Genomic DNA, 14,997 nt, shown 5'->3' on the forward strand with positions numbered 1-14,997 from the left:
TGCCTGGCACAGGCTCTGGACAGAACATAGGACTACTATTTTGGCCTCTACCAGGAAACCATTTACAATAGATCTAGTCCTGCTGGGAGGGATGTGGCAAGGCTGCTTCTTGACCCAGACCCGCCCCTTCTCTCCAGGGCATTGGGATACAATCCTGTCCCTATCCCCACATAGGCAGGCAAGCTTACCACTCCAAGCCACAAAGACCATTGAGAACCAACTTCCAGGAGAAATAAGCTGATGAGTAGCCCTGTTTCCACTGGACCACTCTCTCTACTCGAGCTGACCATACCTTCTGACCTTGTGCAGGGACTTAGTCTAGGCTGCTGACTCTGGTTTAGCTGGGCCTTGCTCCAGCTTGCTCCCTCCAGCCCGTGTTTTACCTCCTTCCCCATCAATTCCCAGTGCAGCACCTGGCATGCCTGCGAGCCAAAGTGTAAGTTGCACTGCCTCAAGTCATGGAGTAGGGAACACGTCCAGAAAGAGGCTTACCTGTCCCACTCAGCGTGAGGTTGAGTCTCTGGGTGGTGCATAGGGAAACGTGACTCACCACACACTGGTACATGGCCCCAGCATCTTCCAGAGGAGACTTCAGTGTCAGATAGCTAGTGACATTAAAGGTCCCATCCCCATTCTGGACATGAGGACCAGTGAAGATGCCTTCAGATATTGGCAGAGGCTGGGCTGCCTTCTGGAGACAAATCTCCCATGTTATGTTCACAGAGTCTGGGTAAAAACCACTGCACTTGCACACAATGCGTGCACATTGCCTTGAGTTCTCCGGGGCTTGGTCCAGAAATATTTTGCTGGTTGGAGTAGCTGCCAGAGAGAGGATACACACAGAGTTGGTATGAGCCCTCAACTCTCTCTTTCTGCCCTCACTCACTGACTCCTACCACACATACACATATGGATCTCACTGCTACTGCAGAAAGACAAGACCCAGTCCCTGATAGCCACACTCACTGTACAGATGGACTTTGGGGCGTAGGTAGCTCAGCAGCCATGCCCAGCTTACCTGACTGAGAAACACCCACTAGCCACAGCAGACTCTAGGGAAGGGAGGACAAGTTTATTACCCATCTGATATCTGACACAGAGGAACACCTCAGGAAGAGCAAGTGAACTGAATCAGACTCTGCTTTGACTAAATGTCAAACCAATGCCAGAAGCATGCCACCATGCTAGAGCCAATGCTCATAGTATGTGTGCAGCTGAGCCTCCTCAGACACCTTGCTTCCTACACATCTGGGAGAATCTGCAGAAAGTCTTGGAGCACTGTTGTGGGACACAATACTCATTGATTCCTCATTTCTGCTACATAGTTTTAGTTAGACACAACACATCCAGATGAAGCCTATATCATCCAACCTTCATGGGAGGTTGGTCTGGCCATGTGAACTGAGGGTCTGGTCATTCCAGATTCACTGAAATGTGGTGAGAGCAACTCCCTGGAAGCCACGTCCATCAAAGTGTGTCCTGAGGATGACAAGTGTGCCCTGCCCTTGCAGAATGGCTGGACTCCCCTGTGATGGCTGGAGATACAAAGGCCACTTCCAATGGTCAGGTGGCAGCTCCACTTAGAGATGGCAGAATCACTGTTTGGCAGGAGCAATATCCATCCATATGACAAAAACAAAACAAAACAAAGAACAATGAGGAATAGCAGAGAAATTCCTCAAGCTGATAAAGAACTTTTACCTAAAATCTATAGCCAACATCCTGAGGAAGAAAGTAAAAAATTCAGGAGTAAGCAGGGTGCTCCCTCTAAACTCCATTCCTAGTCCATTGCAATGAAGTCCAGACCAGCAAAATAGGATAGGAACATAAAAGTACACAGGCTTGAAAACATAATGAAACTATATTAGTTCACAGATAATGTGATTTACAGATAACAATCGCAAAGATTCAACCAAAAAACAAAAACAAAAAGGCTTTGAGAACTAGTAAGGATAGCAGCAACCTCAATGATACGAAGCCCATGTACAAAAATCAATCACTTGTCTACAGAACAACAGTGATCAACTGAACTTTGAAATTAAAATAATGATGTACATTACCTGTACACACGGCCCAAGGGGACATTCTGCCTCCTGGTTCAGATGCAAGTTAAGATGCCTGTGCCCCACACGGGGGTACTCAGGCTCAGTCCCTGCATCAGGCCCTGATTCCAGTTATCTGCTTTTGCAGGCTCCTGGGAGCAGTGGTGATGGTTCAAGTGCGGGATCCATTCAACACAATAGGGGTTGAGGATTGAGTCAACTCCCAGCTTGGCCTGCTGCCTGCAGCATACATTTCAAAGTCAACTAATAAGTAGGATATCATTCTCTCTCTTTTTCTCTCTGCCTCACAAATAAATGAATGAAAATTTAAACACACGTGCAAATATAAATATAGAGAGAAATGTATAGACACACATATAGCTATGTAGGCTTATACAAACACACACAAACACATGCATATATATATTAGACACACACAGACTCTATAAAAGAAACACACCATAGTCTGCTAAGAAGACACAGAGAGAAGAAGGCCAGAGGAAAGAGGATTCAAAAGAACCAACAACACACCAACACACCATGCCTCAGAGGCAGTCTTCAAATGGGAGGAAACCACCTGTGCTCTTCAAGCCAAATGGTCCTCGTACACCTCACGCTGCCCCAGCCACTTACCACTAAGTGCCGCCAGGGAGCATCAGGTCTGTTTTCCAAGTGCAGAGCTTTTAACTTCACATATGAGAGAAACAAGCAGGAAGTCTGAGTGGATGGCTCATTTTACTTACCATCACTTCTTAGTCTCTCCATATTAACGCTTATGAAAGTAATTCATTCTACATGTCTAAAGATTTATGTATATATGCATATGAAAGGTGAGGCAAAAGAAGAGAGAGAGAGAATGCATGCTTCCACACATTGCTCTGTCCCCAGATTAACACACAAACCAGGGCTAAGCCAGGCTGAAGCTGCAAGCCAGGACCTCCATCCTGGTTCTCTCACACAGATGGCAGGAGCCCCAGCACTCGGCCCATACCAGGCTGCTTTACCAGGAACAAGAGCAGGGAACTACTTTGAGAGAGGTACGTCTGCACTAAGGCAGGAACCTTATGGGATGTCAGGGGCACAACACACCATGACACAACATGGACCCCACATGCAGCACCTTCACTGCTCGGCCCAACCCTGGCCTCCTATTTCAGTTGATCTGAAGACGTTTCCTACTGTTCCCCACAAGGGCTCAAACACTTTTCATGTCACTGTCTGCAAGAGTTTCCTTTTCTCCCCTCTCACCAGCATCTATTTACCAGACTGCTGGGTAACAGAGCACGTAAGAACTCAAGAGGGAATTTGGGGATGTGTCTGTCTTGTAAGTCTACACCATACTTCACTCCACTGCACATCTTGCATAACATCTTCCTAAGAATCCCTTTTTGGACATGGGAAATCCAGGTGCAAGGATGCTAAATGTTTATCTCACTCACTTGGGAGCACAAAAATTGGAAGGGGACCGCAGTCCAGCAACCCTCTCCTTCCCCGGCTGCCTCCCTGAGGAACCTGCTCAGTTAAAATGACAGCCCACACCCAGTGGGAATAATGCAACAACTGCTATGGCTGTCTTCCACTGACTGTGTGTCATGGACAGGGGCACATCCAACATTTCACCTGCATCTTCCCAACACGCCATCTCCCCCCACTCCTCTGGGCAGATGCCATCACATTTGTTTCCAGCAAGGGCACCGAGATTCAAAGGATTCACACCTTGCCCAGAGTCATCTCACCACCCCCCAAAGCCCAGCTCTCTAGCCCACGGTGGGTCCCCAGCCAGCCTCTAACATCCACCCCACTCTGCACCTGCAGCCCCAGGGGATCACAGGCATTGCCCTCAGGCACTCACCCACAACTTCCAGCTGGACACTCTTCTCATCCTTCTCAGGGGTGACCACCACCTTACAGAAGTACTCTCCAGCATCACTCAGCTGAACGGCTGGCAGGTAGAGTGAGGCATCCCCATTCTTCAGCTTCTCTTGAGAGATGTTGGCTCCAGGTCGGTATGCCTTCTTGTGATCTCCATAATATTCAAACAGAAGAACTTTCTCTTCTGATCCTTTTCTCTTCACAGACCAAACAACGCCCACAGTGCTGATGTCCAGAGCAGGAGAACCAGGGATCTTGCAGATGATGGTGGTGTTGTCATTGAGAAACACGGTCTGAGTCCTATCTGCCATCTCCACCCGAAATCCTGTGGAAACAGGAGAACTCAGTTACACAGAGACCCTTGACACAAACATGCCTGCAACTCCAAATAGGACCATGTAATCATAAACACGCACCTTCATGAAGTGGACAGGGAAGAAATCAAGACACAGGTTCTTTGTCCATGGCCCTGTCACAGCTCAAATGTGGAGAACTTCAAATCCAGGCCCATGCAACCTATAGGATCCCGGAATCTTTAGCTGCACACTGTGAAGCATGAGGCCGATCAACACAGCAAGAGGGCAGTTTCTAGCACAGAGGCGTATGGGGAAGAGCAGAGGATGACAGGCGAAAGGGAAAGCTCCCAGGACAGCAGCCAGGCAGGGCTCCTTCAGCAGGAAACAGCCCCTGCAGAGCAGGGAGCTGGGAGGGTGACGTGGGCACAATTGGTGGCTATGTCTCATGAGAAGTTTTAACGAGGGAATTTGAAAACATTGTCTTGGGTTGTGGGGTGAACACATGCTGCATTCTTGGCCTCCTCTCGTCCACTGGGTGCAATTATTATGAAAATGAGAAGCTTCTTTGTGTGTGTGTGTGAAGGGAAGAGATGATATTTGTCTTGAGAGTACTCCCAAGAGTGGGCACAGACAACTCCAGCCACCTGGTCTCTCTGTGGCCTTGCAACACAGCCTGCTTTTCCTCTGAGGAATCAACACGTTTTGGTTTTTATTGCTTTTTGAGCAGCAAGCATGCTAGCAGCAAAGGTTAATCTACAGATCTAAAAGATTATCTACACCTGACAACCCTGTAGGTGTCAGTCAAGAACTCCATGCAATGCCTTCTGTCTCTTTCCTTACCACTCTTGCTTTCTAGCTCAGCACAACTTCTCAGCTGGGCTAAGCAAGAGCTGTGCATCACAGGAGGGCCCCCTTGTTCTCTCTGCCTCCTGGCCACTCCTGCTCTGACACCTTCTGCTACTCCCTAACACACAGGAAAGCCTCTGCAGCTTTGTCCTTCTCTTGCAAGGTGGTCTGCTTGGCTTTGTCTGAATTCTTTGGGTTCTGGAATCAGCCCAGCAATGTCTCTAAAGAAGGCAGCTGAGATCCTTTTTCTATTACAGAAAATGTGAAACACAAACAACCTCATTTTCATTCTCTTGTTTCGACAGCTTGTGCTTTTCAAAACCCATTGATTCCCTCTCCAAAAGGAATTGGGACAAACTAGGCAGCACTACTCTGTCATCGAATAGCAGCCCAATCTTGTGAGATACACATGATAGTTATGCTGCTACAAACCTTTAGGCCCTAGGACATTGTGCCACTCATTTTAGCCAGGTCAGGCTGCACCGTAATGTCACAGAGGCAATATCCATATGTGATTACTTCTCATATTGCAAAAGTGATGAATTCCAAGACTTTTGTACACCTTAGTTCCCGTACACCTGCGGTCTTACCCATCTCAGCCAACACCCTAACACAGGACAGACTAAGATTAAAACGTGTCCAACAAACCCCTTCAGGTAGATTTGTCGAGCCTGTGTGGAAAGTCATTTGATGAAGACACAGAAGGGATTAAAAGCAAATTTTTTTGTCATTTGTTTTATTTTTTATTGGAAAGGCATACATACAGAGAGAAGGAGAGACAGTGAGAAAGCTCTTCCATGTGCTAGGTCATTCCTTAAGTGCTCACAACAGTTGAGCCAATCCAAAGGCAGGAACCAGGAGTCTCCTCTGGGTCACCCATGCAGGTGCACAGTCCTAAGTTCTTGGGCCATCCTTTACTGTTTTCCCAGGCCACACTAGGGAGCCAGATGGGAAGTGAATCAGTCGGGACATGAACCATTTACCAAATGGGATACAGGCAAATGCTAGGTGAAGATTTAGCCAATGGGCTATCACGCCGAGACCAAAATCAAATTTTAATAGTAACTTTTTCCTTCTGACTTGTTTTCTGCCTTCCCATTCAATGCCCAGTGTCTGGCTTTTGATCTCAGAACTTCTCTGCCATAGACTCATCCCAGCATAAGGAGATGATAAGCAGCCCACACATCCCATATGGCAGCTATCAGTGCTAGCACACACAGCTTCATGGGAGCATAGATAAAAGTGTTCAGCAGCAAAACCAGTGCCAAACAGTGTCAGGGTACCACGGGTGCTCAGAAGAAGCCAGGAAACCCATGAAAGCAAAGGTGCATCACTGGTACACAGTTCTTGCCAACTGAACCCACTCTCAAACCATCCTGGGGGATTGTATCTCAGCTGGCATAAGGAACATGAAGGGCTAATATGGAAAAGTTATCAGATCTGTGTTGCTTCATTTTGAATGGAAACCCTCTATTTTGGTGCTGAGTTATCATGCTAAACTTATGCAGCATCAAGTACAGGTGTGCACAGGTGTTTGTAAAATTATTTAACATTGTACAACATTTCAGAACAACAAAGTAGCAAAGAGTACCTTTCTCTACAAAGCAAATTTAAAACATTAAGCCAACAAACTCTCCTGAAAATGTGTCTTTATCAATTGTTACTGGAAGAGGGATATTTTTTTAAATACAACAATTATATCCATACTATATTTAACTGAAAACAGTATCATAAATTTCACAACATCGCATCTTTCACAATATTTTTATTTTTTCTGCGTAAGTATGACTTCCAGATCAGGGAAAATCACATTTCTGTGCAAGCCATCCAATCTGTGCCATCTGTTACGCTGACTTCATCAGTCTAAGATGGGCAGGCAATTCCAGTTCATTTTCTAGGACATTCTGAAGTTTCTGCTGACAACGCCTTCCCAATTTCTGGATGCAAGCATGGATCTCTGAAGAAAAGGGGGCTACATTCTGACAACTGGTTGTTGTGCATTTAATCACTTGGGCAACAACATGGAGCACACTTGCACAGACCTACCCGGTCTAAGACAGCCGCCCAATGTGGCCGTTGGTGTCCTCAAGAGACAGCGCTAAACATGAGATGCATGAGGGTGGCATATAAAGCCACAGAAAACATTTCTGAAAAGCAAGCAGAGGGAGCAGCGCTGTGACCTACCGAGTAAACCCATACAGACACCAGTTCATGTCCTGGCTGCACCAAGCCTGATTCAGCTCCCTGTGGATGTGCCTGTGAAGGCAGCAGAAAATGACCCCTGTGTTTGACCCAGGCACCCACATGGAACTCCTAGAGGAAGCCACAGGCTCCTGGCTTCACACTGGCCTAGCTCTGGCCATTGCGGCTTTTGTGGACTGAACCACTGGATAGGAGATCTCTCTGTTTCTCCCTGTCTCTGCAACTCTACTTTCAAATCAGAAATCTTAGAAAGAAACAAAAAGAAAAGAGCACAGTTCCATCTTTAACAACTAAACAGACATTTTGAATAACATATCCTTGGCACGGATCTGGACAACATTTATCAAACATGGAAGAGAACAATCTCACTCCCCATTCCAAAGAGGACAGTCAGATATCAACAGTTACAGAAATGAAGTCAGATGCACAATTAAAGCAAACTCTTTATGTTCTTGTCTTACAAGATTAAGTTTATTTATTTATTTATTGGAAGTAGAGTTCCGGGCCCCAACGAGATAGCATAGAGGTTAAAGTCCTAACCTTGTGCGCGCTGGGATCCCATAGGGGTACCATTTCTAATCCCGGCAGCCTGCTTCCATCCAGCTCCCTCCTGTGGCCTAGGAGAGCAGTTGGGAGAGGCCAAACTTTGGGACTTGCACCCACGTGGGAGACCCAAAAGAACTCCTGGTCCTGGCTTTGGATTGGCTCAGCTCCAGCCCTTGCGGCCACTTGGGAGTGAACCATCGCAGGGAAGATCTTCTCTGTCTCTCCTCCTCTGTATATCTGCCTTTCCAATAAAAATAAATCTTTAAAAAAAAAAGAAAGAAAGAACATAGAGATCCACATAGAGAAGGACAAAGACAGAGAGAGGTCTTCCACTTGCTGGTTCACTCCCCCTGGGTCAGACTTGAGTCAGGAGGAAGCCAGCAGCTAGGAACTTTCAGGGTCTCCTATGTGGATGCAGGGGCCCAAGGCTTTGGGCCATTCTCTGCTGCTTTCCCAGGCAGGACATGAACCAGGGCCTAAGCCTGCCACAGCACCACACTGGTCCCTACACTGTTTTCTTACAGAGCTTCCCTCCACCCCCAGGGCAGATTCTTCCCATTGTTGAGGAACTTGGCCTCCATTTTCTGGCATTCTGGGTTTAATGCCTGGTAATCATGGGGGTCCTTTGTGTGCCTCCGGATTGTTGTTTTGTTTTAAGGATTCTTTATGTTTTTGTCTCTCCTATTGTGGCGTGAGTTTGTGCTCTTTTAGGAGGTTTATCTCTTTTTTTTTTTTTTTAGATTTGTTTATTATTATTATTGGAAAGCCGGATATACAGAGAGGAGGAGAGACAGACAGGAAGATCTTCCATCCGATGTTTCACTCCCCAAGGGAGCCGCAACGGGCCGATGCGCGCCGATCCAAAGCCAGGAACCAGGAACCTCTTCCGGGTCTCCCACGCAGGTGCAGGGTCCCAAAGCTCTGGGCCGTCCTCAACTGCCTTCCCAGGCCACAAGCAGGGAGCTGGATGGGAAGTGGAGCAGCCGGGATTAGAACCGGCGCTCATATGGGATCCCGGGGCTTTCAAGGCGAGGACTTTAGCTGCTAGGCCACGCCGCCGGGCCCAGGAGGTTTATCTCTTACAGATTTCTTCACTGAAGCTTTTGTTCCCTCCTCATCTTCCTCGCGGTTATGGTCTTCCTCACCATCAGCAGCACCAAGTTTCACCTTCCTCGGTCCTAACCTGCTTTTTCACATTAGGGGCCCGCGGCTTGGCACACCCCACGTCTCCCGCTGGAGGCGCTGTTGCCCAAGACGAACGCTGCGTGCAGTCTGAACAATTCATTCATGTCTCCGCTTGGTCCGGATCGCTCACCGGGGCCGTAATTCACCAGCCCCGGGCCCCACTCGCGTCCTTGTTCACAATACCGCGATTATCTGTCTGCTTAATACGCGACCACGATCAGAAAGTGCTGAAGCCCATGGGCAGCCCGTGGCCGCCTTAAAGAAGATGGTCCCTACAGATAAACTCTTCCGACAGTCCCGCACTCCCCGTTTGGAGAAGTGCCGCCCTGAATACAGTAGGCCTTCGGGAATTCCCTCGGTCGCCCTGCGACCGCTGCCCCACACTGCACCCCCGCCCCGTACCCCACCGCGCCACCGGGCCCCCCACAGTTCCCTCCGCGCGCACCGCCCTACCTGCGGCCTCCAGTACACCCCACAGCACCAGGAGAAGACACCAGAACCGCCAGGGCGCCAAGCCCCCACTCCTCCTGGCCATTTCGTTTTCCCTCAAGTTCATCTCCGAGGCGTGGAGCCGGCGAGGAGGGAATCTTGTGACGGCGGGGAGGAGCAAAGGAATGCGGCGATATCAAAGTTGGCAAATCGCTGGAGCAGCACCCCTGGGGCGGGCGGAGCTACAGGGTCGTCAAGGCGGCGAGGCCACAATAGATGGCATGATCAGCTGCTCACTAACTGATGATTTAGGGCTGGCTTAGTTAAAAATAGTTCCTGCACTCTGTGTAAAAGACAAACTCAGAACTGAGTTGCTCTCTGCTGATTTTGCTGCTGTAGGTGTCCCCAAATCACTGGGAACCCTCAGAGCAGGGAGTTGAGATGCAAAGCTGTGGTGAGACCACAACCGGATGTGGGAGTATTTGGAGGAAACACCAGCCTCTCCTGAGTGGTTCTAAGACCCTGAAGGCGGGCCCGGCGGCGTGGCCTAGCAGCTAAAGTCCTCGCCTTGAAAACCCCGGGATCCCATATGGGCACCGGTTCTAATCCCAGCGGCTCCACTTCCCATCCAGCTCCCTGCTTGTGGCCTGGGAAGGCAGTTGAGGACGGCCCAATGCATTGGGACCCTGCACCCGCGTGGGAGACCCGGAAGAGGTTCCTGGTTCCTGGCTTTGGATCGGCTCGCATCGGCCAGTTGTGGCTCACTTGGGGAGTGAAACATCGGATGGAAGATCTTCCTCTCTGTCTCTCTTCCTCCTCTGTGTATATCTGACTGTAATAAGATGAATAAATCTTTAAAAAAAAAAAAAAAAGACCCTGAAGGCTCCCCAGAAGTCAGAGAGTGGCCCAGGTTGGGTCACCTACAGCTAGGCAGCAGTGCTGGCCTGTTGTGTAAGGGCCAGGTCTGTGGCAGGCTGGAATGGGCTAGGCTAGACCACAACACCAGCAGGTTTGCATTGGACATGGGGCTTGGGATGGAACTGACCAGGCAGCTACAATCACCAGTGTGAGCATGAGCTGATGCAAGTGACCAACTGAACCGCACCCTGGACTGGCTGGCACATGTAAGCATTGGGTCTGGGGACATCCCACAGGAGGTTTCTTGGTTCTTGGAGGACTAACTAGTTAACTAGATCATTGCACTCAACACTCCCACCACAGGGAGGATCATATCATTTGTGGTCCCACCTTGGTGTGCGTGTGCTGGTGGGACTGGGCCTCCAAGATGGCTCATGCCTGTGCAGTGGACAGCATGCCCAGGTGCATGTGGGCAACAAGATGGCCAGTTCATTTGATCCTGACAAGCAAAGCATCCAGACACGAGTCCCACCTGCCCTGAGAATAACCTATTCTTGTCACCTGTCACATGCCTTTTCATCCACAAAAATCACAATATTAGTAATTCTTCCAGATTCTCCGTTTATTAGCACTGAAAAAATAAATTCATTCAAGTAATAACTCAAATGATATTTCTCAACAAATATTGCACTGGGAAGATTTATACAAATATCTTCATATAACCAACTCAAATATGACATAGTGGCTGAACGTCTGCCTTGCTGCTTCTCTATCAAATGAAAATCCAATTTCGTAAAGATTTTATTTCTATTGAAAAGGCAGATTTACAGAGAAAGGGACAGACAGATAGACAGGATGATCTTCCGTCTGCTGTTTCACTCTCCAAGCAGTCACAATGGCCTGAGCTGAGCAGATCCAAAACCTGAAGTCAGGAGCTTCTTCCAGTTCTCCCATACAGGGTGCAGGGTCCCAAGCCTTTGGGCCATCCTCCGCTACAGGAAGCAGGGAGTTACAAGAGAAGTGGAGCAACCAGGATATGAACTGGACCATATGGGATCCTGGCACAGGCAAGCCAAGGACTTTAACTGCTAGGCTGCCACAGTGAATCCTAAAATTCAATTGTTTATATGTAGGTTGAACAGAGCCTGCAGTGGGTTGTCGTGCAGGCTCAATGAGCTAATCCTCCACCTGTGGCATCAGCATTCCATATGGGCACCAGTTCTAGTCCTCGCTTCTCCACCAACAATCCAGCTCCCTGCTATTGGTCTGGGAAAGCAACCAAGGATGGCCTGAATCCCAGAGTGCTGGCAACCAAGACTTGGAACTGCTGGAGACAGAGTCCACCACCTGCAGACTTCAGGGCCTAGTGCAACCTGCTGTATGCAGAAAAGATCGACTTGATCCCCAAAAAAACTATACCGCTGCTTCTAGATTTTTCCTGGCTCACAAGAGGTCTTCATGTTTAAGGCTTAGTACAAGGCTGAACCAGGGAAGTTTCAGACACAGAAAGAGAGGGTAGCTGGGACGACCATCACCAAAGCTGACACCATTGACAAATTCTTTGCTGAGAGCTCACCTGGGTGCTATCTAGCTTCAGAGAAAGGCAAGTAAGTGCTCCTATGCCCCTTCTAGGTGTGCATCAGCCAGGACACAGCTGAAGTGTTGGGCTGTGTAGTACTGCATTATCTTTATCCCAGACCTCACTCCATTCTGGGCACTGATACCAAGGCAGCAAGAACCACAGTGCTCCTCAGGCAGCCTCCCTGGCTTGTGCAAAACCAGCATGTCACAAGGCACTTGTCACTAAGTTTCTTATTTTGGTCTCAGGAGCAGCAGGAGTCTCCAATTGAGGGTTGTTTTTTTTTAATCCCTGCCCCTCCCATATCACAGGCCCATACCCACATCATCCTGCTTAAGGCTGTGAAGTCTGTGGGAAGTACCTGAGCCCTGAAAATAGGTCACAGGCCGGCTCCCCAAAGCTGCACAGTTGGCTGGGAAAACACAGTCCATTCAATGAAGCCTGTTGCTCTGTCTCTACAGTCCCAGAAATGGTGTATGTTGGTTCTTACTTTGCACCAATGGCCTCTACCACCTCAGTCTGCACCAAATCATCCTTGTCTCTACAAGAAAAATAGGGACAGTGTACTTAGAACCACCTGGGTTGCTCTGAAATCCCTGCCTGAGACTTAACATTGAATCAGGCATGTTGTGACAGTCCCAATGTGAGGCCTAGAAATTGCAGAGTCAGAGGGCCTCCCGGGACCAACCAGCCCTGTCCGCGTGCATGGGGAATCTTACAGGAGGCCTGGACCACACCTCCTAAGGTACTGTTCACCCAGCTAGCCCTAGGGGCAGTGAGTCTGAGGAGGGACCTGTTATACTGTGCCACAAATCACCTGAATGCTGGGATGCAGGTTCTGGGCCTCAATCTGGAGCTCTGCAGGCAAGGGAAGTCAGGTCACTCTCCTGCCGCAGTGAAATTGTTTGCAAAAACAACCAGCATGCTCTCTGCAAAACTGCCAGTGACTAACGCCTGTGAATTTGGATCAGCATTTGGTCTCACCTCGAGTCCCACATGGGGTGCACCACATGCACCACTGAAACTCTGGAGATGACATGTCCAGCTTCTCCTAAAACCACTCTCTCTACATTGCCATTCTGCCAGCTCAGGGTCCCAGACTGGGACACAGCTGCAGAATGGCTCTGCTCTACCGGGACAGTTGAATCAGCAGACATGTGGCCACACCAGATTTCAGGAGATTCCCAACTTCTCCCACAAGACCACCACCTAGGGTGCTATCTACCTTTCACAGAAAGGGAAGCAGCTGCACCCTACTCAACCCTAGTGCCATTCAGCTTACCACCCTGAGTGTAGGGCTGGGAGCCGCTGCCCTTCCTTTGCCACAAATCACTACCTCATGGACACTGATGCCAACATCACAAAGAGGAAGCAACTGCAGCCACCAGGGTGGCACATTCAGCAGGGGAAGCACCAGGGCTTGGGGCACGGCACATGTCAGTGTCATCGGCACCTGCCTTCAGCTACAGGCCCTGGTGAGCCCGTGTCCTGCAGTCACCTGCCTCCTCGCCAGGAAATGTCTTTCTCTGTTCTACCAAAAGGCCTCAGGGTCCTCCTGCCAGACCACCAGCTCCCCCGCCAAGACAGACAAGATATAGAAAGATTCACACTTAGTATTTTCTGTATTGCTGTTCTGAAATAACATTCTACCTTGCAGACAAAGTGTTATTTGCTCTACAAAGGACAGCGTTCAGTAACTTAAATAAGTTAGTACAGCAAGAAAAAAGCTCAATGGAATAAATAGTAATTGAAAGAAGACTGGCTCATCTTCAATCACTGAGAGTTTAAAATAGTCACAGTATCATTAAAACTAAAGCGCTTTGTCATTCTCTTGATCTGGCAAGCAAGGCGTGGAGATTAGGTCCACCTCCCTTGATACTTTACTTCATTTCATAAATTTCAGAGTCTCTTCTTTAACACCTATTGAAGTGACTGGAAAGGCAGAGTAACGAATAAGGAATGGTGGAAAGAGAGAACTCTGCCATCTGTTGGTTCAATCCCCAAATAGCAACTAAGGCCAGAGATGATCTGAGCTGAAATCAGGAACCAGGAATTTCTTCCATGGCTCCCCTTTGGGTACAGGAGCCCAAGCATTGGGCCATCTTCTGCTGCTTTCCCAGACATTAACTAGGGAGCTGGTTCAGAAGTGGGGACTGGACAAGGTACCCATATGGGATACCAGACTCAACCTGCAGCATTTCCTGCTGTTTCACAATTTAAACCCTTAATGTGTTCTTACTTATAATACCATCATTATTGAGGTAGAGGACTAGCTGACAAATAACCCTATGAAATGCAATAGAGTACTGAGATTCAGTGTATCTCTTCCATTTGTGCTGTGTCTTTCATTCCTCCTCCAGCAACGAGGCAGAAGGAAAGCATTCTAGAACTCTGTTCTGTGGCATGCAGCACATGTAGTCTCCCCAGGGGCAGGCTGTCTGGGATTGGAAGCAGCCATTTTCATTATACATGCATTTTCTCAAGCCTTGTACTCTCTGCCACCTGCCTCTTTGTGACCTGCCAGCAGCCTCCAGGTGGTTCCTCCCAAAGAGTAGGTGCACATCATTTCCCTCAGGGTGGTCGTCAGACCACACTTTCTCATTTTGGAATATCTTGGAAATAGTTTTCAAGACACAAGAGAATAATTGGGGTATTCCAGAGAAAGACCCAGCATAGGGGGAGCAGCAGAACAAAGCCTTGAGAGTACCATGGCAGTGAAGGAGAGGCAAGAGGGGAGAAAGAGGGCTTAGCAGGCAGGGACTCAGGCACCAGAACAAGTCAGGGAAGGCCTGGACCACACCAACATGGAATTCCTGCTTGCCAGGTCACTGGCTGGTACTGTCCATGTAGAAGGTGGCTCTAACTCAGGTCCTGCACAGACCTGGAGGGGCTGCACCTAGATCTTGTGGTCTGACTATAATCCTCGGTGCTGACTTGCTCTGAAATGGAGCCTCAGCAGCCCACCTTCCTGGCTGCCAACCTTCTTGGGCACTTGGTGCTTCTGGAGGAGCTGTATCAGTGAGTTCTGCTGCCTAACAAACAAACTGTAAACATTGGCTTTTTGAGATAAATATTCCTGCTGCAGTGGAGAGAAGTGGCTCTGAGGCTCCTCTGACCTCAGCTAGGTTGTTCAGGTGCTGTT

The 14,997-nt window shown here is 48.7% G+C and overlaps 1 protein-coding gene across 3 annotated transcripts; it reads right to left on the reverse strand.

Annotated features, from left to right (window-relative positions):
• Positions 1-322: 322 nt before the first annotated feature.
• On the reverse strand, positions 323-9,554 carry NCR3LG1 (natural killer cell cytotoxicity receptor 3 ligand 1). Of its 3 annotated transcripts, none has more exons than XM_058663295.1 (3): positions 9,443-9,554; positions 3,895-4,239; positions 323-691 (listed from the first exon to the last, which is right to left on the reverse strand). In XM_058663295.1, exons 1-3 carry the CDS (start codon positions 9,543-9,545, stop codon positions 663-665), a joined length of 477 nt encoding a protein of 158 aa, XP_058519278.1. In that variant the 5' UTR covers positions 9,546-9,554; the 3' UTR covers positions 323-662. The 3 variants fall into 3 exon arrangements, with proteins under 3 accessions (XP_058519278.1, XP_058519275.1, XP_058519277.1); XM_058663292.1 differs by having other exon boundaries at positions 364-819; XM_058663294.1 differs by having other exon boundaries at positions 374-726.
• Between the last annotated feature and the right edge of the window lie 5,443 nt (positions 9,555-14,997).

Source organism: Ochotona princeps, chromosome 4 (assembly GCF_030435755.1).
Source record: "Ochotona princeps isolate mOchPri1 chromosome 4, mOchPri1.hap1, whole genome shotgun sequence".
In the NCBI taxonomy this organism is placed as follows: Eukaryota; Metazoa; Chordata; class Mammalia; order Lagomorpha; family Ochotonidae; genus Ochotona; species Ochotona princeps.

Bases quoted from the DNA above. Each gene is read 5' to 3' on its own strand.
- NCR3LG1 (XM_058663292.1), bottom strand. From the start codon at position 9,545: ATGAACTTGAGGGAAAACGAAATGGCCAGGAGGAGTGGGGGCTTGGCG. The intron at 4,240-9,442 runs GTAGGGCGGTGC...CTGTTTCCACAG, and splicing joins GGGTGTACTGGAGGCCGCAG to GATTTCGGGTGGAGATGGCA. The intron at 820-3,894 runs GTGAGTGCCTGA...TCTCTCTGGCAG, and splicing joins TGTCCAGCTGGAAGTTGTGG to CTACTCCAACCAGCAAAATA.